Here is a 22,705-nt window from a genome sequence, read left to right as displayed (position 1 = left end):
GAGGGGGCTGCGTTCTCATTTCTCTGGCGGGCTGCTGCTGCTGTTAACATGATGCAGCTCATCTCTTTCTTCCAGCCGGCTGTACAGACGTAGCGCGCGCATGCCTCTGGAAACTTATGTCCTCCATCATATTAATGGGATAATAATGTGATTGATTGGTCATCTCCCTGGGGAAATGGTCTTTTCTGCTTCCTGAGAGTCTAAGACTCATCAGACAACTTGCAGCTGACTTAGGAAGGATTGTTGCGCAAAAGCCTCTCAGCAGGGTAGTCGGAAATATCGGGGGGGGGGGGGGGGGTTAACCGGGTTTTTCCCGTTTGGAGGAAGGTCTTCCTTCGCCCACCGCAACTGTCAGCTTCCTCGGAGGGGACTAAAGAGGCGGAGGAGGGGGGGCGGAAGGGAAGAGGAAGAGGGGGGAATCCGGCGCTTCAGGACGGCTGAGTCCCGTTGCGATGCATGGAGGCTGCTTGGAAATGCTCCCCGGGTCCCCGGAGCGCATGAGGCGGTCCCAGGCGACGGACGGGCCACAGCACCGGAGGGATCCGGCCGGTGATCCGCAGCTCTGTCAAGCTGCCACACCATAGGTTCGGCTACAAGAGCACGGCTCGGTTCGGTATCCACGGAGCGGAGGCATATCCTCCGACAGCCTGCATCACATCCCCGCGTCGCAGTGGTGGATACTGTGTAACCTGTCGGGTGGCATCTATGCAATTTAATTTCGACTTTTCATTTTATTATGAGCACAGAGGAGGGAGAGGCGGGCTCAGCGTGTGGGGAGGCGAGGGCAGACACTAGCATCAGCCACAGCCACACCTGGGATGAAGGCGAACCCCGCGGCTCCCAAGGACGTCCCCGCCCCGACGACGAGGACGAGGCAACGCGGGGAGAGGAGGAAGAAGGGGGAGAAGGCTGCAGGGATGCATGTGGGGGGAACAATGGGGGACATTTTTCCAGTGAGGATGGGGCGGTCGGGGGCAGATCGTGCAAGGCACAGGCGATGCATTCAAACTGCAGCAGCGAAACCTGCATCCCCACTCCCAGCTGTCGGATCTGCTTCCAAGGCGCAGAACAGGTAAATGTTTCTGACACGGGAAACCGTTAACAGGTCTGATTTAGTGTGTCCAGGATTTTGTTACCACAAGGAGCTCACTGTCTAGCCTTAGTGACCCTGGTTTTGTGAATGGTGAAAGTAGCTTTAAATTGAATGAAGGTGAGGGCACGGATCTTACAGTACCGGATCCCGATTGGCTGACAGCAGCAACGTAGGCTAATTAGAATGAGGTAAACCTGCTGAGTGAGGCTTTCACCACAAATGACATGCTGGAAACTGGCCTGGCAATCAGAACCAAAATAAATCTGAAGACTAAACAGCTTCAACCAAATCCAAACCCGCTGCAGTGACTTCAGCACCATGGACAGCGCACACTTCAGCAGCTCTAAAAGTGAGCCCGGGGAACCTTCAGGAATCCTTGAGGGGACCTCAGAAGGCCCCCAGCATAATGATCAGCATCCCTGAAATTGTTACTCTTTTACCTTTATCTGACAGCTGCTTACTTTGCAGATTTTACAAACAAAAGAAAAATATGAAAATGCTAAAATATGAAACATCATTTTAAACTATCCAGCAGTAGCCGGTATAAAGCAGTTCAAATGAATTCTCCCTTAACTTACAACAACATTAAAATGCTACTTATGCAGCAATGCATCAGTAAGATATAGTACAATACATAAAGTAACACTGGATGGGACCCAAACACAATTCCAAATTAAATAATTCCTAAAGAGTAAAAGCAATGATGTGGCTTGCAGGATTTTCCTACATGGGAAGATTGAATACATTCAGAAGGCTGTAAATGGGAAGGGTTTTTAATTTGTTTTTGAGTTTTTTAGGAAATGGACTCATAAACATGGTTAGCAATAAGTAATTGTAGCAAGCGTTGAGACTAAAAGCAGCTGGAACTGTTTCTACACATAATGCATTATGAGTACTACAATGCTGTAAAAACTGAAAGCACCCCGAGCCAGAGGGAGTGTGACTAGTAGCCACATGAGACTTCCTCCATGGCCATAGTACATAATGACTAATTGCAGTTAATGTTTTTGGTCTATTAGAATATGAGGTCAGAATAATATCTGACCTTATACCAATCATCTAAAGTTATATGTAATCACACTAAATAATTCTATTATTCACTAAATTATGTTTGACTTTATCCCTTTTTGAAGATTTGAACCATATAGTTACATAGTCTTACGTTTATGTGCTCACAAAAATTCAGTCACGAGTGAACGAACACCAAAGAAACATTTATTTCTTGCTTCAAAATAATGTTATCAAACCAGAAACTCAATGCCAACTTCCTCCTTCCTCTTCTCCTGCTTTTCAGTCAGTTGTTAAGGTGTCATGTCTCTGTTAAAAATGCAGCTATTAGTTTAGAGGTAGCTTGCAATATCATTGGGGTCACATTGGCCAACTTTTTAGGCTTAAATTAATCACTATTTTGAAGAGCCTGAGCAGGGCTTTTAACACAAATACATAGTAAGGATGCCCAGGGTCTGAGGTCGAAATGTCCTGACAGTATTGCTGTGACTCAGGAATAATCATGTTAAAGTGATAAGAATTTTAAGATCAGTGCTGTGAGAGCAGGTTTTATATTTAGCTGATGTGACATCCCTGACTTAACATTCAGATCAGAGCGGCAGCTGGTTATTGCCTTTTAGAGTCAACAGGAAATTGAGACGTGGATATTAATAATCTATAATGCATCTCAACATTTCTTTGTCTACTTCTTCACAGTACTGATTAGTCATGTTTTTATAAATTCACTAATAAATTAAAGGCAGTTTGTGTTGAAAGCTACTAGCTGTTGTAAAACATGTTAATCTCAGTGATGAAAAAATTGGGATCCAACCCCAATCCAGATTTAAAAATCCAGGTATGTTCAAACCTGGTGCCATTGACCCAGAAATGGGCATTAAATAACACTGCATTACTTTTCATATTTTTAGAGAACACTTTCAATACAGAAAAACATTAAAATTGACATTGTGGCAAGTTTATTGGTAGAGCACCTTTCAAACAAATGCAATTCACAGTATGGAAAAGTATAGAATTGGATTTTTGTAATTTCCAGGTCTCATGTTGTCAAAAGCAAGACAAGAAGTATGGAGTGTGACTGAAAGATGCAGAGCTCTCCCCCTGTATGTCACAGCCTGCATACAGCTCTGCCCCAAGTGCCTTTTAATAACTACTAAATCCAGACATCTGCTTCCAAATTAGTTTGAATCACAGCATCACAAATAACCAAATATTAAGACTGAGTTATGCACTGATGTAGTTATCAGAAAAGTAAATGGATCTTTTCTGTAAGTAAACCATACCTTTGAAGCTATATGTTCATTGTTGTTTCCATGGACGCTGCAGAGACGCCATGAAAATTGAATAATTTTAATTATTTGGTTCTTATTAATAAAAGATACTGTTTATAAAAATATGGGGGAACAAAAGTATAATATCATTTATTCAGTATGTTAGGAGAAGGGCGGCGCGGTGGTGCAGTGGTTAGCACTGTCGCCTCACAGCAAGAAGGTCGTGGGTTCGATGGATGGATAGATGTTAGGAGAAAATAGTACAATCAATACACAATGAAACAAACTGTATCACATCCATCCTATCAATATAAGACAATGACAGAATGATAAACTCTTCATAATAAATATCTTCCCATATGCATCAGTCCATCTGCCCGCACGTCTTCCTGGATGTGGATGGACAGATGTGGACCTGCAGGGACGAATGCATACTGTCCACCCGTCTCTGAAATCTGACTCTCTGCAGGCCTATAGTGACAGCGAGCCTTGATGAGGTACGATTCATCCCCGTCAGAGCTTAAGGGAAAGAGAGGAGTCAGGGCAGTAAATGCCTAAGTGAATATCCTGTCTTCTGAACGTGGGCTATAGCCTATTAGCAGAGCTAATCTAATAGCTCTGCCTCCGGGTCCAGACTGATATTTGATTTTGATATAAGGCTGCAGGCTGGGCAAGCGAACCAGTTATCAAAAAGAACGCAAAACAGAAATTTGACACTTCAAATATTCATGTCTGAGCTGATAGTGTCAACATCAGTGCATTGCTGTTTTGAATTTTGATTTCTTTTTAAAACTAGACCTGATGACTTTTTCTACCAAACAGTAACCATCTCTGTTTGATTCACAAAGCTTTGTAAGGAATTGACAGTTCATTGTGAACTTTGTAAACATCTCATGGTCTCTTTAATTTTTTTTTTTCTATATTCTACAACAGATGGAGTTTGCTCAGTTGTGATGAAACTGTTTTAACATGTTCAGCATTTATTTGTCTGCATCTGCTGCATGGTCCTAAACACACAAAATGTTCACAGAGCTTTCCAGAGCTTTCAAATGCATCTTATGATCCTCCTCAGTAATTAAGTTTGTAGTGAAGTTGAAAGTCCACCTTGATTTAAGATTTATTTTCAATAATTATAATTCTTTGAATTACTGTATTTACTAACTTGTTTTGGGGCTTTCAACTGAACTGCAAACTCTATGTGCTGATGAAGACAATGAGTAAGGTTGAAACTGGAGGAGTAGCTTGTAAGTGCACCAAGAGCGGAGATTGGCGTTTCAGATCTGACAGTATTTATAATCATAGCTCAAGTTCCACTTACTGTCTTTTTTCGCAGCTTTCAACTCTATTCACTGATAAAACTGATATGAGTTGAAAGACCTTGAAATACCTAGAACAAGTGAGTAAATGGACTTTAAAATAAGATGGTCAGATATTACAATTCTTTGACAAGATCTCCTTAACTTACGCTCAAGTTACTGTTTTTTTCAGAGGCTAATTGACAAAACAATCTCAATTCACTTCCAAGTCCACTTCATCTGACCATGAGATGCTGTTGAAAACGCTATAAAAAGCTAGTAAGTAGATATTGAGGCAAGATGATTATGACATATCAAACATCTACTTCCCAGGTCAAGAATGAACTTTCACAATGAATGAATGAACTAATTATTGAGGTGCCCTGGTGGTAAAGCAGTCAAGTCATACAGGAAATGCATGGAGATATTCTAGTTCTATTAATACCCTTCAGCTGAAGCCTTGTTGACCTCATTGGTCTTTTATTGTTCTAAAATAAGTGGAATGTTTTTGTCAAATGTCCTCTTAGAGAAATCAGAAACATTAAAATCATCCTTGATGTTGGTTTAATCAATCACGTCATCAGTGGCTAGCCGACCCGCATCATTGCATTCAAGCGGAAGCCTCCGAGGTCCTTTTAAACCCACAAGGTTAATATGACATGATGAAAAATGAGCTCCCTGACCACTGACCTTAATATACTATTAATACGCCACTCACAGCCCAGCAGGCAGGTCAAAGCTACCGTAAAGGCTGTCTGAGGAATGCCTCAGGGAAGAAAAAAAACATCTGAACAAATAGATATGGCTGTAATGATTAATGTCACGCTGCGTCCCCGCCATTAATATCTGCGAGTGTTGTAGCTTTGAGAAATGATCATTGATCTGAGCAATGCTGGCAAAGCCCTCTGGTGAAGTCGTGTTTTCTGTGATGTATGACCTGCCTGGAGAAAAGGCCAAACTGAGGCCTGAAAACAAGGATTTCCAGACGATGGGAAAGTTGACTCATAGACCTTGAAAATGGATGTTAGATTAATATTGGGAAACGGTTCTAATATCGACCCAAAGGCACATAGTTTCTCTTGATTCCTGAAGAGATTTTGAGGTTTAATCTTTCACTGGTTCTACAGGGAGCAGTCACAATAATAGAAATACCAGACAAAATACGAAAAGAATAGTGTTTTTACAAAGTTTAACCTTTTCAGCACTATTTACTGTAGCTTTACTTGTGCGTAGCATGCAGTGTAGTCTACATTTTCTTGCCTGTATTTTATCCAGCTTCTCATTAGTAGGATAATCAGTTAAGATCAGCATCATGTCTGCTTTAGATTTTATGTTATTTGTGATATTATTATTTTGGGCTATTAAAGAAACAAATAAGCTACATGCTAATGTCGTAGCTCTCCATGCTAACATGCTGATGTTAGGCAGGTTTACCATGTTCACAATCATACTTTAGCTTGTTAGCATGCTGACATTTGCTACTTAGCAACAAACACAGAGTACAGCTGATTAGCTTGGCAGGTATTCGGTCGTAAACCAGGTACCAAGTATTAGACAAAAAGAAAATATGACCTGATAATGGCGCCAGAATTCAAAGGCAGTAGAATTCATCCATAAACATGGCAACAAAGACATTTTTTCCTGACCCCTGATGGTGAACAGCAGGAAATGTCGAGGCTAGACACAGCAGAATAATGTCATGTGCTGTTTTCACTTAAAATGTTGGATTTGAAGCCTTCTCACTCAGGAATGTGTTGTGGTGGTTTGCTTGTAGCTCCCCTACTACATCATGTATAGGCTGTGGAAGGAGTTCAGGCAGAACCTGGCCAAGGAATCATAAGAATCATAAGAAATTATGTTCTTATGTCAATCGGGAAAAATCCTTTTTTACTGCCTTATTATAGTACGGTATTTCTATTGTTTTGTTCCCTCCACTGTTTGCCCCCCATGTTCATGTTTGACCCTTTGTCCTCTCTCTGGTCTCCAGGGCGACCTGTTGAACCCATGTCGGTGTGACGGCTCAGTGCGTTACACCCACCAGCATTGCTTGCTGAAGTGGATCAGTGAGCGAGGCTGCTGGACCTGCGAGCTCTGCTGCTACCGCTTCCACGTCATCGCTATCAACATGAAGAGGCCGTGGCAGGTAAACAAGGCTGGTTTCACCCCAAAACAGCAGCTGATTTCATGGGCCGGTTCCGGTTCTGTTTAAAATTGCCTCAGTTAGGGACTCTGTTTGGAGGTGATTGCAGTGAGAACCATTACACTGACTACACTTCAATATATTGTCGCCTGTGGCAACAAACAAACACTACTTACACATTACTGTACACTACACTCTACTTTCAATCAGTAAAATATTGACCACATGATCAATATATATTTATATGATGTTCATCATAGTAAAAGTAGTAAATGAAAGAGATAAAAGGGACAACTGTAGCATTTATATGAAAAAGTATTTTTTAAGAATTAAAAAAGGAAAAGGATTCTTCTTGTAACAAGTAAAGTTTAAAACAAAATGAGCAAAAGCATCTTAACAATTGCGTTATTTACAGATTCAACATGATGATTTGAGAGATGTCGAGGCTGGATTTTCAAATTTAATTGGATTAAATGTTTATTAAATCCTGAATCAATTTGCTATGTGGTGTGCTCGAATTAGCAAATGACAACATGTGCTCCGAACTTTACGACAAAGTCTGTGATCTGACATCATTAGTCAATGCCTACCAAACCAAAAACAGAGATTTAAAGTGTACACTCATCTGAGCACCACATGATGCTAAAAATGCTAGTCAGTCTGAATTATTAACACTGAAGTTGCAAATTATTGGAAACACACTTTGTATTAAGATGGAGGTTTAAATGATCAGTGAAAAAGGCGAGTGCTCTTCTTGAGGAACAGATTTGCTGTTTAAATGCCTGACAAGCAATGTGACACCAGACTGCAGCCATTATATCCTTTATGGCTTTTTTTTACTGCTTTTTACAGCCATAAACCTTTTGAGGTTACAGTTTTTTTCCCACCGAGCGTGCTCTCTAAATTATTATGGAGGCATTAACAAGTGATTGTTTTTACAATCCCTGATGTGTCGACCCACCACTTAGATTTATGCTCAGAAAAATTCACAGCTTCTCTGGTCGAGGAGAACAGCCACACAGAGCTGAACTCGTAAAAGCAGTTTCGCTGGCAACCTGACAAATTAGCCCACCTGCGTCTGTCAGAGCCCTTCTGCAAAAGGGTTTACTTGCACTCAGTTTCAAAACCCAAATCTACAAGTGCACCTACGCTATGATTATGTAAATGTTTCTTCTTCTTGACCGCCTAACAAACACTTTAATAGCATTTTTTTTTTATTCTTTATGGATGACACTCACAGAAATAAGTGAACAAATCTGCCCCAAGTGCACATTCTAACCTTTTAAAAGCACAGTATGTAATTTCTGCTGCTATCAAAACAAATATCAAAACAATTACATCAAAATGTGTCTTGATGATGTCATAAAGTACTGTGGGATCATGGGAGTTGAGGAAAATCCATCTGACGTGACTCCGAAATTATTTTCACAGACAAGGTCATGTTTTAGTTTAGCTTAGTCACCTTTGCCAACTTCCTTTCTCACTCTTTGACGTAGCCCATGTTTCCCCAGTAGTTATGTGACCATTAGCATTTAGCGCAAAGCACCAGTGCACCTAGCATCACACAGCTGCTAGCATGGCTGTAGATTGTCATTGAAAATGCAACAACTTGAAGTGGCTATGATCAATATTTTTATGATAACGATGCATCAGATAATGCGCAACTTTACTGTTTTGGTTACTCTTAGAATCTGTTTCAGCCACAGTAGGCAGCTGTTTTCAGTGAAAAAGCTCTAAAAAGAACTGTACAAACAAACAGAAGACAGACAGACACACATTTATCAGGTGGACACAGCCACAGTTCAGACAAATCAGCAACAAATGTTGCTCCGTAATGGGTGGCTCGTTAACATGTTCACCATATCAATGCAGAAGTCGATTATATGTCAATGCTGTTCACAGCTTGTTTCTGCTGCCACCAAGTGGCCAAAAATTGAAGGTTTAAAATGTTCATATCAGTTTCTAATAAGACACCATTTATAGTTATAAGTTATTACTAACAGCTTGAAATAGATCATTTATTAAAGCCTCATACATCAGTTATAAGTCATTAATAATAATAAGAACTTTTGGTTTCGCGATTGGGAAATAGCTTTCTGGTTTGTGTGTATCCTCCTCCACCATGACACTAAGATGGTGAACAAGGTCAACTGTATACCTGCTAAACATCAGCAACTCCAGCCTACAGTCTTGTTAACAAATCGCCTGTGGAAAAAATCTGGTGGTGTGGAGTTTCAAAGATCTGAGCATTTAATAAGCAGGATTAGGAAAAATGCAATTAGGTTGCATTGTGGGAAGTGTAGCATTCAATGTTTTTGAAGCTTCAGACATATTCTGGGCTCTAAATCAGGATATTTCTGTATCTGTAGTAAAGACTTTATTTTCAGTAAAACATAGAAATAATGATGGTTGTTTTTCGTAGCTTGAGGCAAACGTAGCGTTGACTGTGAACCTGCTGAGTGTTTCAGTTTCCTCTTGAGATCTCTGCTGTCAGTATGGAGCCCCAGGATCCCTTCAGTCCTCATTTCCTCTAAAGCTAAACAGATAGAGACTCCTGAGGCTTAAAATATCTGCATTCTGGACCATTTTTCTCACTGAAGAACATTCAGGCCTTTTCAGATCTGTTCGCTCCAGATGGGACTTGAATCACCGGCAGACTGAACAAACAGCTGAGGCTCAGCAGAGCTCTGCTTTCTGTCCGCTCAGTCTGCCTGAAGTCTTTTCTTCTGAAACAAGCAATGTGCAGCTTCACAATCATCCACTCAGCATCAACAATTTTCTGTTTTCATGTTGTTTTCATCAAGTTTTTATTCTGTACTTTCTGTTTTCTCCTCCTCCACTCTCCTATTTCCTATTTTCTCTTGCTATTGATTTGGCTCTGGCACATAGAGCTGTCCTCCTGTTTCCACTTCTTCTTGGCCTCCTTCATCTCCTTTTTAGAGATTCTGTTGTACTTGTAGGAGGTTTTCAGTGCAGCTCAAAACTGTCTGGTCATGACTTTGTGCTCCCGCCTTCTGACATAACCCGTCCTGTGGTTTTCTAGCCAGGTGAAGGTCCTGCCAGTCAGGACAGTAGAGAGGATAGACTCTTTCAGCAACAAGGCAAAGTTATTCAGTGGTAGTAGTTTGTTTTTCTGACTTCTCAAACTTGCACTGACTGATATTTTTGGCCACTTCCAGCGGAAACAAGTTGTAAACAATGCTGAGATATCACCCGTTCAGTTGATATGGTGAACTTCTGGCAACATTAGCATTAATTTTGAGTCGTGTTAGTGCTAAATGCTCCACTGTGTTCACAAGCTAGTCGCTAACTGTGCTGAGCAGGTAGGATACACTGTGTTTATAGAGCTTTTACTCTGAAAACAACTGCCTGTTATTTTCGCAGGGAGGTAATAAAACCAAAACAATGAGCCGAAAGACACTATAAAGCTCTTGGGAAATTAATCTGTGGATTAATTGCTACAAGCCACACCTTTCACTTTACACATAGTGGTCTGATCTATTGTTGTCATAGAAATATTAATTATACCTGCTTTAAATGGTAATTTATTTTAACATGAGCCATGATTCGTATTGGTTATGTTAATACTGTGACATTACTAAAATAAATAGAGTCTGATGGGTCAAGGAACTTGAGCAGTCGGTCGATCCGACAGGTTGGAAACAAGCATCACAGCTTAGTTAGAATAATTTGTGTAATTATTTTACTGCACCACTTTTGTCCTCTTTAATGTTTTCCGGTGCAATGAAGTATGTTTACTAACTTTTCAGATGGGCCCATAAGCTGCATGAAGTGTTGATTTGTTTTCCAACTTGTCTGATTCTCTAACTGCCTGAGCTTTTGGTCCCATCAGACTTTGGACTAGTGACGTCACAGTGTTCCCAGACCTCAGCAATGTGCTTGTTGGGTACAACGTTATTATTACTGATAATAGAATTATGTCAGGGGCAAAAAGCAGAAACCATGCAAAACTTTTTTTTTTGATATCTGCATCTGTAAGTTGTACTATCAGCCCAAAACAATGGAATGAAACTGAGAAGTTAAAAGCTTAAAAACTGTAAAGGGACTATAAAGTCTTTGGTTAAAAAAAAGTATTTCTAATGATTGTGTACTGTTATGATCCAGAGTAACAGGGACACATGTCCATTTTAAATGAGTTGAGCTCCACAAATGAAATTCCATTAATCATTATTGAGTCAGGGTGATGGGAAAAACTTCAGCGAGATCTCAAACATTCTCATTCTACATTTTAACTCAGAAAATAAACTAAAACTATCTACTTGGCTAGATACATGAGATGCAAATAAGTAAATACGTATTTTTGTGATGTCATTGAATTATCCATTTGATCAGAAATGCCACTTCTGAACAGACATAGCTTTCAGTGTGTGTTTCTTACTTTTAACATCCTGCGGGTGGCGCTGCTCAGAAGTTTGCTCCAGTTGAAGGACAGTCTGCCCCTCAGGGTTTGTGCCTTCACAGACAGACATGAAGAGGTCTGAACATACAGATGGAACCATTTATCACAAATATTACCAACACTAATGATGCCAATACAGTAATTGCTGCTGCTGCCAGTCAGGTCAATATTAGAATTGATCTTAACGTCATAAATATTAAAGGACACTAAAGGACGGTACCCACCCATCCACAGCCTGTTTACCCTACTGCCTTCTGGGAAGAGATATAGAAGTTTCTGCTGCCGCACCACCAGACTGCAGAGCAGCTTTCCCCCCCAAGATATCAGACTTTTAAACTTATTCATCCTCAGCACTGCTCCATTGATTATACTTTATTTCTATTTACCATTTTGCTTTTATATTACTTTATTGTCTGCTAGGAAGCAGAAGGGAGTTAAAAACACAATTTCACTCTATAACCTGTTGTCTTGTGACAAAAATAAATCTACCTACCTACCATAAAACTAGAGGGATCAAAATATTTATCTTGTGATTATACACTTTTCATGCAAAAATAACTAGGTATAACTTCTGAAGTGCTGCCACAGCTCAAATGTAAAGTAATTAGGTCCTTACAAGTATGATGTCAGATGAAAACAAATTCACACAAATATGGTTTTGGAACATTTAACCTGTGACACATTAACATACTGTAGAAGCATGCAATTTTAAGATATTTTCATGTGAAATGAAAGACATCACATACAAGGTACAAGGTTGTTTATTAGTCATACAGCACAAGGCTGTATAGCCTGTAGCAACATGTAAATGCTCCCTATTTGTATAGCGCCTTTCTAGACTTTGCGCTTTAACACTACATCGCATTCACCAATCACACACATTCATACACTGAGCCTAAGTGCTTAAACAGAAACTAACAATCACACACATTCATACACTGAGCCTAAGTGCTTAAACAGAAACTAACAATCACACACATTCATACACTGCGCCTAAGTGCTTAAACTGAAACTAACAATCACACACATTCATACACTGAGCCTAAGTGCTTAAACAGAAACTAACAATCACACACATTCATACACTGAGCCTAAGTGCTTAAACAGAAACTAACAATCACACACATTCATACACTGAGCCTAAGTTGCTTAAACAGAAACTAACAATCACACACATTCATACACTGAGCCTAAGTGCTTAAACAGAAACTAACAATCACGCACATTCATACACTGAGCCTAAGTGCTTAAACAGAAACTAACAATCACACACATTCATACACTGAGCCTAAGTGCTTAAACAGAAACTAACAATCACACACATTCATACACTGAGCCTAAGTGCTTAAACTGAAACTAACAATCACACACATTCATACACTGAGCCTAAGTGCTTAAACAGAAACTAACAATCACACACATTCATACACTGAGCCTAAGTGCTTAAACAGAAACTAACAATCACACACATTCATACACTGCGCCTAAGTGCTTAAACAGAAACTAACAATCACACACATTCATACACTGAGCCTAAGTGCTTAAACAGAACTTAAACTCCAGCCCCTGCTGCAGCCTGAGAACCACACAACTATCCATAGGCTATTTTTTGGTTTAATTAGTCCATAACCAAAACGGGTCAAACAGGAGTCAGGACAACTGCCCGTACTTTCGAGACTGTCCCGACTTTTTCGTGACGTGGTCACTCTACTTAGGATAACAAGAAGCCCACTGAGTCACTGCACCTTCAGTTGCAGCTAATGTAGGCTAACTAATCAAATGGTTTGGTGTTGGCAGATTTGGCAGCTGTTAATTGCAGTGTTTACTGGAATTTTCTGGCATTGTCCGTTTACCATTGGTCTGAAGGATGGACAGCAACAAAAATATTTAATCTTCATGATGCAGCCTGTCTCACAGGTCTTCAAAGAGCAGAGGCTACTTGCAATAATATTGCTACATTTTGTTTCCCTTCCTCAGCCCGCCTGCCTTTAGATAGAGCACGAGAGGAGAGAGACAGAGAGAGCACATTGCTCACAGCTTCAGGGCTTATCTGCGACTTCTGAATGGTCCCTAGCAAAATTGTGGTCAATACATTTATATAAATGTTGTGGGTCAGTGTCTAGTCAGTCTATAGCTACACAAACGGGTAACAGCTGCGCAAAGTAGTGAGAGAATAACATGACACCTGACGCTCTGTGCGCTGTGAAAAAGGATTCTGTAGTCATGTAGATTTGAATTAATGTATTAGGTAAAAAATATTCAATATGATTGTGTTTTTGATTTTGAGGCAAATATTTAATTAAAATTTCAAATAAAAATGTTTGGGATAAAATACATCCATTGTAGTTAAATAAAACATAAGCATTATATTTATCTAACCCCAAATAGAGAGAATATTGAGTGAAATCAAATTAATGTGATCAGGCAAATTTTAATTGAAAAGCACTTCCTGTAAAGAATTCCCATGATGCATGGCGTAAAGGGAGTTTTGTTAAAATTAGCTAATATGTCTCCTGTTTGTTTGAAATACAAAATTTACTTTGTGAATTATGTTTTTTTAAACGTGTCTGTTTAGAATATAGTGCTTTTTGTTTGTAATTGTCATTCTTTTGGTTTTTTTTTTCTATACAGTCTATGGTTTACTATTGAAACCAGGAGTGAAGTGCCTGTTTTATTTGATAAGTTTGGCTGCACTGGCTGTTGACTGATGTATCAAAAGCAATTCCCTTGTAAGGTTAAGTTTACAAACAAATAACAATGCATTTGCGGCCGTGCGGGGGTAACCTAGCCGGTGGCCTGGGTCGGCTCTCCCCGTGCACCCGTGCTATCTTCCTTAGTAGATGATTAATACTCATATATCATTGATATATATATAATTATATTTATTTTTATTAGTACTATTTACAGGGAGATTCTTTTTCAAATCAACTCAATATTTTTGATTAGTTAGTAATTAATTCTGTACTGTTTTCTATTTGAATCTTCTCATATTAAATGGAAACTATTAAGGGTCTCATTTAATTAATATTTACTCAATACCAAACACTGTGAAATTTAATTAATAATATTGCTTGTAATCTGTTGCCTAATTTTTATTGAGTAGATATGGTGTATCTTTTCTTACAGTGTGTCCTGCTCAGAGACACTTCGCTCTGTTTGACTGTCTCTCTGCTCCAGGATGCTTCATTCCCTCTAAAGCGGCTGCGAGCTGCACTTTATCAGAGGTGCTGAAGTGAAAATTAGTGGGGAATTGTGGTGATTTTTCTGTCTGATCACAAGTGTTTTCAGTTTCGGTTTTCTTCCTCTCCTCCAGTAGGCTACAAGTCAAATTATTTAGGTACTTATATAGGCCTAACTGTTTTTAAAAACATGGGCCAACGATCAGCCCATAAAGAATAGGCCTATACTGGGATGGCCCAATCACATCTCTTACAGCACCCACTGCCTCCCCCTCTGCTCAGCTGTTTCTTGTGTTGTGGGCCAAAAAAATGATAATTCACCAAATGCGCGAAAATAACCGATATATCAAACAAATCAATATGATACTGATTACTGTATTACAGTCCATTATATTTTTATATTCTGAATTGTCACCTGCCACCTAAATTTTGTTTCCTTTCTAAAGACATTTCCACCATTAATTGGGGAAGAAAATGTCTCCAGAATTCAGGAAATTAATGGTTTAATACCCCCACACCCCCCTATTGAATATTATGTCAATAAATAATTCTTAACTGAATTCAGATTAATTAAGGATTAATCATTGAGGTGAAAAGGTGCCATATGCACATTTAAAAAGACATTTTAAGCTACTTCAGGCATGCCTGTATGTATATAGACTCAGCTGGGATTAAATTAAATGAGAAAAGTTGATCAGGAGAAACATACCTGACAGCCTTACTACATTATATTAGGCTATATTCTTCTTATTTTGAATTGTCACCTGAGACATTTCCTCAATAAATTGGTGCAATGAAATTCACTAGAATGCAGAAAATTAAGTGTTTAAAGCCCAAATTTTTGAGGGGGAGGATCCCCAGACCACCCCAATTTAATATTATCAGTGTTACTTATTATCAATAATATATGTAGGCTATATATATATCATTTACTGTTGCTTTATAAATGTACTTTGGGTAGGCAGCAATGGGGGTGGGGGGGTTAAAACATGAAAGATTTCTGTGTTGGGCTAAGACCCCAATGTTTCAAGAGCCTGGAAACGCCCCTGTCACAGTTTGACTTCGAGATGAGATTTGGGGTTTCTCAGCTGAGCATTACTGATGAAAACAAACTTTTACCATCAGATAATTTGATCTCTTTTCAATTGTCCAATGTTACACTGTGTAAGAAAACACTTGTCTATCAACTTGGGAGGGTTAACAGGTTCTAATTCTGTGTTCATAACCTCTTGGTTTCCCTCTTAAATTCCCCCTTAAGACTTAACCACACAACTCTGAGATCATTTATGCCTTTATCATGGAGCCCAAGTCCATGAAAATACATGCGGAAACAATTGATGTGCAGAAATGATTTTGCACACAGTTTATAATCATTAAACCCAACATTCAGCCTGATGTAGGCTATTTTATGTCTTTGGAAATTTTGCGATCTCCTGTACAATTTAGGATAATTTATTGTTGGTTTAAGTAAGTTTGTTTGTACAACATGAGTTGTACAGTCAGCAGTCGGTCCAGCTCTTCAGATTGTACATTAAGAGCATGTTTTGCAGTCATACCGGTACATGTATATAGCCTTCTTGCATGCATTGTGCAGTCATATCGTGTACACGTACACACACACACACACACACACACACACATATATATATATATATATATATATATATATATATATATATATATATATAATCTCCTTCTTCAGAGGAAATGCATGTGTTATCAAAACGGTTCCATATGTTTTTAATGCACACATGTAGATATGGATGGATTGCAGTAACATAGTTTTCATGGCACCATAAATTATTCAAGTAAAGGCAATTTATAGGATACTGGTGCTCCATTATTAATATTATTAATATATGTATAGTGATGAAAGACTGGCTTGAATGAAGTGAAGAAATGATCTCCATCCATTGACCCTGAAACAAACGACTGTGAGGAGCTTTGCACTCCAACAGATTCTTAAGGGAGACTGTTTTCATCAGAAAATATGACAGCAAAAGACAAACATAGTCTTACACATAGAGGTGGCAGATCATGAAACGCTGATATGAATAGTTTTCATTTTAACAATCACATTAGTTTGAAGGCACTGACAAACGACCTATATTTTGTTTTCAGTCCAAGGCATGTATTTCCTCTCTTCTCTGCGTGTAGTGGCAGTCCATCACCATCACCCTGGTGGAGAAGGTGCAGATCATCGCAGTGTTCCTGGGCTCTCTCTTCCTGGTGGCCAGCATCTCCTGGCTGCTGTGGTCAGCTTTCAGCCCGCAGGCCATCTGGCAGCGCCGTGACGTCCTCTTCCAGATCTGCTACGGCATGTACGGCTTCATGGACTTGGTCTGCGTAGGTGAGCCTAGGAATGATTTATACAGCTGTCAACAGCAGAACGTAAAACACAGCGAATAGCTATACTCTGCCATCAATTATTTATGAAATATTTTGTATCGTCATGTTTATGTGTGGAACTGTTTGACATTTTGAGTCACTTTTGTTGTTTGGAATTGTTCATCTGTTGTTGTAGCTAACAGGCCAAATCTAATAGAGATCTGAAAACATTTTAAAAACTCTTTATCAAAACAAAAAAGTCTGAACTTACAGTTTCCCTCTGGTCTAAACCTGTTGTACATAGAGATGTCCATTTTTTTAAACCCTCTTTGTGAAACCATTTCATTTGTTCTATGGAAAAGAATAGTAATTCTTTTTTTTCTGTCTAGGTTACAAATTCCACAGCACAGATGGAGCATAGCTTTAGTTCAGGCAGAGCACTGAAGTCGCAGCTTGCATGGTTGGCATTAACTGCTTCTTAAATGCTTCACCATCATCATCCTCATCTTTACATCTTTACAGCTCGTACACAGGCTGCTGGACTACCAGCTGACGATCAACATCCACTCATGTTTATACAGGTGTACACAACAGCCAGTATACTTCTCACTAACTACTCTGATGATACTTTATGATGTTTTTACACTGTGGCCTACAACTGGAGCCCTGTTTATACTCTCTCTCTTTTACCTTTGGCAAATTGCGCAACATTAAAAGTATGGAGCTTCAGCATGCAATCGTACCCAACGATGTACAGACAACTATTAATGAATACTTCGAAACTTAAAAACGTGATAATTCTTAGGCAAGTTCTGGTAGGATTTTTAAGCAGATACACGGACCTTTAATTGACATCAGAGATACTAATAATATCGTCAGAAAATGTAAGTCACACTAACTCTAAAAACATTCATGTCTGTGTCTTTAGATTTGACTGAGTTATGACTTAGAGATGTTAATTAAATTTTTTTGAAAATCTGAATTGGGGTTTAAGAGATCTTCAGGCTCTTAAGATGATCTTTGGTACCATGAAAGCATTGCTAAGGTTTCACATTAACCTGTGTACCAGAGGTAAGTCAGGTTAGAGTTTGAGCACCAAATTTTTGGTGATACCTAAAAATGTGAAATGATCAGAGAATCAACATTTCCTTTCATTTAATTTTTGTCATGGTAACAGGCTTGATTGTCCATGAGGGGGCAGCAGTGTACAACGTCTTCATGCGCTGGCGGGCGGTTAACCTCCACTGGGATGTTCAGAGCTACGACAAGGCAAAGGACATGGAGGAGACGAGTACCGGCCCTTCCTCACTGTCCCCCAGGACGCTTTGGTTGCCACTGGTCACCTTTGGGCCCAACGGCCCATTACACCCCACCCAGCTGGGGACGCAGCCATGGACCTGCCTCTGTTTGTCCCCCTTCTGCCCCCACCTGGTGCCTCGAAACAACCTCAGCCAGGACAGTGACTCAGGAGAGGTTGTTATTCGTGTAACATCGGTGTAACAACAGGCAGTATTTATGCAGGAACAAACACATCTGATAGGTCACACTTGGTGGTAGCTGTGCTTCTCTGGGCAGTTTATGGTCTCACACACCCTGATTGTTTTCCTCATACCAAACGTTTTCCTAATGACTTCCAATTGTTTGTCTGGTCTGGGGCCGGTCCTCAAAACAATCTCAACACTTAAATCAACTAACATGTGGTGTTTTATTTATTGCCTTTGTGTTTTATTTTCTGCAGTTTTTCAGACAGACATGAACCACACTCCCCTCCACCTGTTTTTTTCCCTAAACATTATAAAGAATTCATGTCAAGTGTGTTAGAAGGCAGTGATGGGAAAGATGATCAGATTTACAACACACGAGCATATTTTCACACATCTCATGATGGTTTAGGACAGCAGAGATGGCCGTGTCAGAGGTAATACTGTGCATGGTCAATATGGCACTGTAACCTTCTTTTAGGCACTTCTGCATTATGTAGCTTAAGGTCGGGTATGTGGGAGCTGTCAGTTTCCCAGTCGTTGATGTGAACAAGTTGGTTAGGTACAGAATATTGGCGCATGACATGAACGCAGCATAAGGGCTGATCTGTACTGAGATAAAATATCTTAAAAACATATAAAACAGATATTCTGGTAACACTTCATTTTACAGTACCACAGTTTCTTATAATGTCAAAGAAGTGAAAGTGTAGTGGTAAAATGGAGAACATTTCCCCACAATTGGTAATTTCTAATTAACAGTAATTAATAAATAATTAACATTAACTGGGTTTACTTCGGTTCAAATAGAGCAGTTATTTCAAGGAAGTCTTTCTTGAAATCAATGACCTATTTATAAAAACCATACTAACATAAATACCTGGCTCAGAACTTAGTCTTTCCTTGTAATTAGTTCCATAGAAGTGTTGTTTATATATGTTGAGGCTGTAATAACCACTAGGCTACACATCAGAAAACAATTGCTGGATGGCTGTAAAATGGTGATAAATTTCATATTTTAAGATACTTACCAATAGTGGTGCAAAAACACTTAATCGATCTAACCTGGTCTTTGTCGGGGTGTGTTCAGGCTCAATGCAAAGCGAATTTTAGTGGTGCTCCTATTGCAATATTAAGTCATGACACATTTGCTCGAGGCAGCGCAGATTACATTTAAGTGAAGACTTGTCCACTTGATTAGAGAAGAGATTAGAGATTAGATTAGATTCAACTTAAAGTGACAATTTGAGCACTTCCCAAGGCTACAGGAGCCCTCCGTGAGAAAACCGGAGCAAACTCACACACCTCTGATATGTTCAGCGATGTCTGGTGTGGTGCCCATTGATGGCTATCTCGGTCAGTTGGAGAAACAGTCGACCAGTCAAAGCTTTGTAGGCATCGTTTGACATAGCTTGATACACAGCTGCATCCATAAAGGATCGCAGTAGAGAAATGGCCACAAAAATAGTGTCAAACGTGATCGGTGGAACTGAACATATTGTTGTAGACTTATTGCTTTAGATCAAATAAACAAGTTAACTTTGACACTGTGCCCATTGAAAATGACGTTGGTGAGTGCTGATTGGTTAGGGCTACCCAAAACAAAATGAGCCCACCCTCCTTCCAAGACATAAATTAGCTATAGCTAACATGAACACAGTGTCAGGCCAAAAAGTGAATCAAAAGGCAATTTAGTCTGATTACCAGGCAAGATATTGTAAGCTGGATATGGCTGATACCTACGGAAGCCCTAAGCGGCCATCGATTCATATCTTTATTTTACTCCGTTTTCCCGTGTTAACGGAATAATTATCTCGTGATCTTGAGATAACAAAACAGTAGTTTAACGCAGGGGTTGGCAAGAACGTTTCTTAGTGTTAATTTCAAGGTGAATTAGCTCAATGAGTAAGTTATATAACTTGTAGTTTCAAGATTGTGAGTTTGATCCTCACAGAAGACCAACTTAAAAAAAAAAATCTTATTCATCTTCAACAAAGTTGTTATGAAGATGACTGATTCACATGTTCACAATTAATCACGTGCTGGAGTGTGCGCATCCCGGCAATTGGTCCACATTCATTAACCTATGGACTTTTCATTTCCCCATTATTCCCAGGCAGAGGAAATTCATCCGCTTCTCATTCTGGGGAATCCATTTAACTACACATTTCCTGATGGCTATTTCAGAACCTTTGAAATAGCCGTCGGGAAATGTGTGATTGGATTCCCCTAAATCTCTTGATAACAACTTTGTTGAAGAGAATGATTAAAAACACACAAAAGAAGAATAAAAAAACTTTCCAGAAAAGTCAAACCTGCATGTCTGCAAGTCTGGCACTCTACCAACTGAACTAAACTCAGTAAATCAATGCAAATATTATCACAAACAAACACACCTGCCGCTGTATTCAGCTATGGTTCGTTATCTTGAGATCATGAAATCATTATCTTGTTATCACGGGGAAACGGAGTAAAATAAAAACATGAATTGATGGCCACTTAAGGCTTCCGTAGATACCTGTACTGTAGCCTTCATTGACTGTTTTTGGCTAATAAAGAATCTCATCAGGCTCAGCTGTCCTTATCAGCTTTAGCTTCACTTTGTCAGCCTACGTACAACTAAGGCTGTCCTTAGAACACTTGGCACGTTAACATGTTAGCATGCTACAATTGGCACATGAACATGACTACGGTTAGCATTTAAACATAATAATGTTCAGTAGAATAATGTTGAATGTAATTTTGAGAATGTTAGCATGCTAACACTTGGTTATTCTAGGTCCAGAACTGTACTGTAAGAGTTTGTATAGTTTGGAGTTTCAAACTGGATCCAAAACAACTTAACTATGTAGAGAGCTTTGTATCCATCACTGTTTCCTTGGGATAAACCTGCTTTATGTTTTGTACAAATAAAACTTACCTTTTAAAAGACCAGATCTTTCCCAGCAAGCATTTGACGGGTGGAGAAAATTTCACAGATGCAAATGAGCACAAAAAATACCTGATGTCAGAAAGATATTGGGGTTTCAGTTTTACACAAGGTGCAGGCAGCAGAAATGGACATTTTTAACTTAATTATCAGATGATTTGTGCCGGTATAAATACAGCCGTTGAAAATTGTGGTTTTGAACTGTCTGTATACCATTATGTTGAGCTTCCAGGAGCCCTGTGGTGTTTGGGTTGTGGGGTTTTGGGGTGGTGGTTTGGGGCTCTGTTCTCGACCTTGTCATTTGGGTCGTTTGATTTTTTTTGGTGCCTTAGGAGGCTGAGTGACAACGTTGCAATGCGCAGCACAGAAATGACTTGAATGTGACTTTCCCGTTAGCTGTATTTCTATTTATTTTGAATGTAACATGGATGTAATGTATAAAGAATATTTATATATACAGAGAGCAGTGTGGGTTATTTGCCTGATGTCAAATTGAATTTAAGTGCATTTGGCTTTAAGATTGTGTTGCGAGGCAACTATGATGGCTACTGCAGGATGAATGTGAAGGGCACCTTCCTGAGAGCTGAAGTCACTACATAGAGGTGACAGCAGTAACCTCTTCACATTGAGACCCAATGGACAAAAGAGGAATCTAATGTTGGTGAGTCTAACTTTATACAGTATGCACAGTTAATGGCAGGAGCTTTTTTGCCCTATAGGTTAAAATGTTGTATCTCAATTCCTTAATTTGTCAAACAAAAGATCCTAATGGTATTTTACTGACCAGAATTTTATAAAGGTCTCAGTGTGCTTCAAGCAAAGTGCTGGTTGGGTTGTGTAACAGCATCTGAAATCACCTTTCCAATGGCAGAATCGTGGGTGGCTGAGTCAGACCATTTCCCTGATACAGACAATCTGACAATTATGTGCATTTTCTGCCGTGACAGTGAAGGTAGGAAGAGTTCAAACTTCTCTTTCAAACTCCCTTTTTTGATTCTTCACACAACTACTTCTGTCACTTTTAATGTGTACAACAGAAGTATTCACTAGCGTGTGTTTTTATTCCCAGATCTGGGAGACGGTGGGACGCAGTCAGGGGGAAGATATGATTGAGGGCTGTTTGCCCCGCCTTTAAGTGTCGCTATTCAGAACAGTTATTATCTTGTGTTTAAACATCTCTAATGTTATTTAAGATTCCTACAGAGATAGTATAGTTGAGAAGTTATTTTGAAGTTGTCCACTTCAGAAGATATCTGCCCCTGAATGGACTCAACTCAAGCATTTACTTTTAGCATAGCTGCTACACTTTACCTGGTCCTGTCATAGACGTTTGTACACCAGAGATTTCGACACCTGTAGTAGTAGTAGTATTGAGTAGTAGCAGCGAAGTACTACTGTAGTAGTAGTACACAGTAATAGCAGCTGTAGTACTAGTAGCTGTTAAGGCTGTAGTTGTAGTAGTTTTATTTACCAATTAATTACGAAGTACTCAAAACATAAAACTACTACTGTTGATTCAGTCTATGAAAATGATGTAAAATAAAGAACAAGACTTTACAGTGAA

General features: G+C 39.4%; 1 protein-coding gene across 1 annotated transcript; it reads left to right on the top strand.

Moving 5' to 3' along the window:
• Positions 1-431: 431 nt before the first annotated feature.
• Positions 432-21,559, top strand: march11 (membrane-associated ring finger (C3HC4) 11). The gene is made up of 4 exons (XM_038717247.1): positions 432-1,072; positions 6,652-6,807; positions 16,561-16,753; positions 17,909-21,559. Exons 1-4 carry the CDS (start codon positions 737-739, stop codon positions 18,229-18,231), a joined length of 1,008 nt encoding a protein of 335 aa, XP_038573175.1. The 5' UTR covers positions 432-736; the 3' UTR covers positions 18,232-21,559.
• The last annotated feature ends 1,146 nt before the right edge of the window (positions 21,560-22,705 follow it).

This window comes from Micropterus salmoides, unplaced genomic scaffold, assembly GCF_014851395.1.
Source record: "Micropterus salmoides isolate LMB-PRFRI ecotype aquatic unplaced genomic scaffold, ASM1485139v1 Ms_hic_scaffold_14, whole genome shotgun sequence".
Lineage (NCBI taxonomy): Eukaryota > Metazoa > Chordata > Actinopteri > Centrarchiformes > Centrarchidae > Micropterus > Micropterus salmoides.
Note: the sequence above shows the minus strand (reverse complement) of the source record. Positions and strands in the feature narration are given on the sequence as shown.

Bases quoted from the DNA above. Each gene is read 5' to 3' on its own strand.
- march11 (XM_038717247.1), top strand. From the start codon at position 737: ATGAGCACAGAGGAGGGAGAGGCGGGCTCAGCGTGTGGGGAGGCGAGG. The intron at 1,073-6,651 runs GTAAATGTTTCT...TCTGGTCTCCAG, and splicing joins GCTTCCAAGGCGCAGAACAG to GGCGACCTGTTGAACCCATG. The intron at 16,754-17,908 runs GTGAGCCTAGGA...TCATGGTAACAG, and splicing joins CATGGACTTGGTCTGCGTAG to GCTTGATTGTCCATGAGGGG.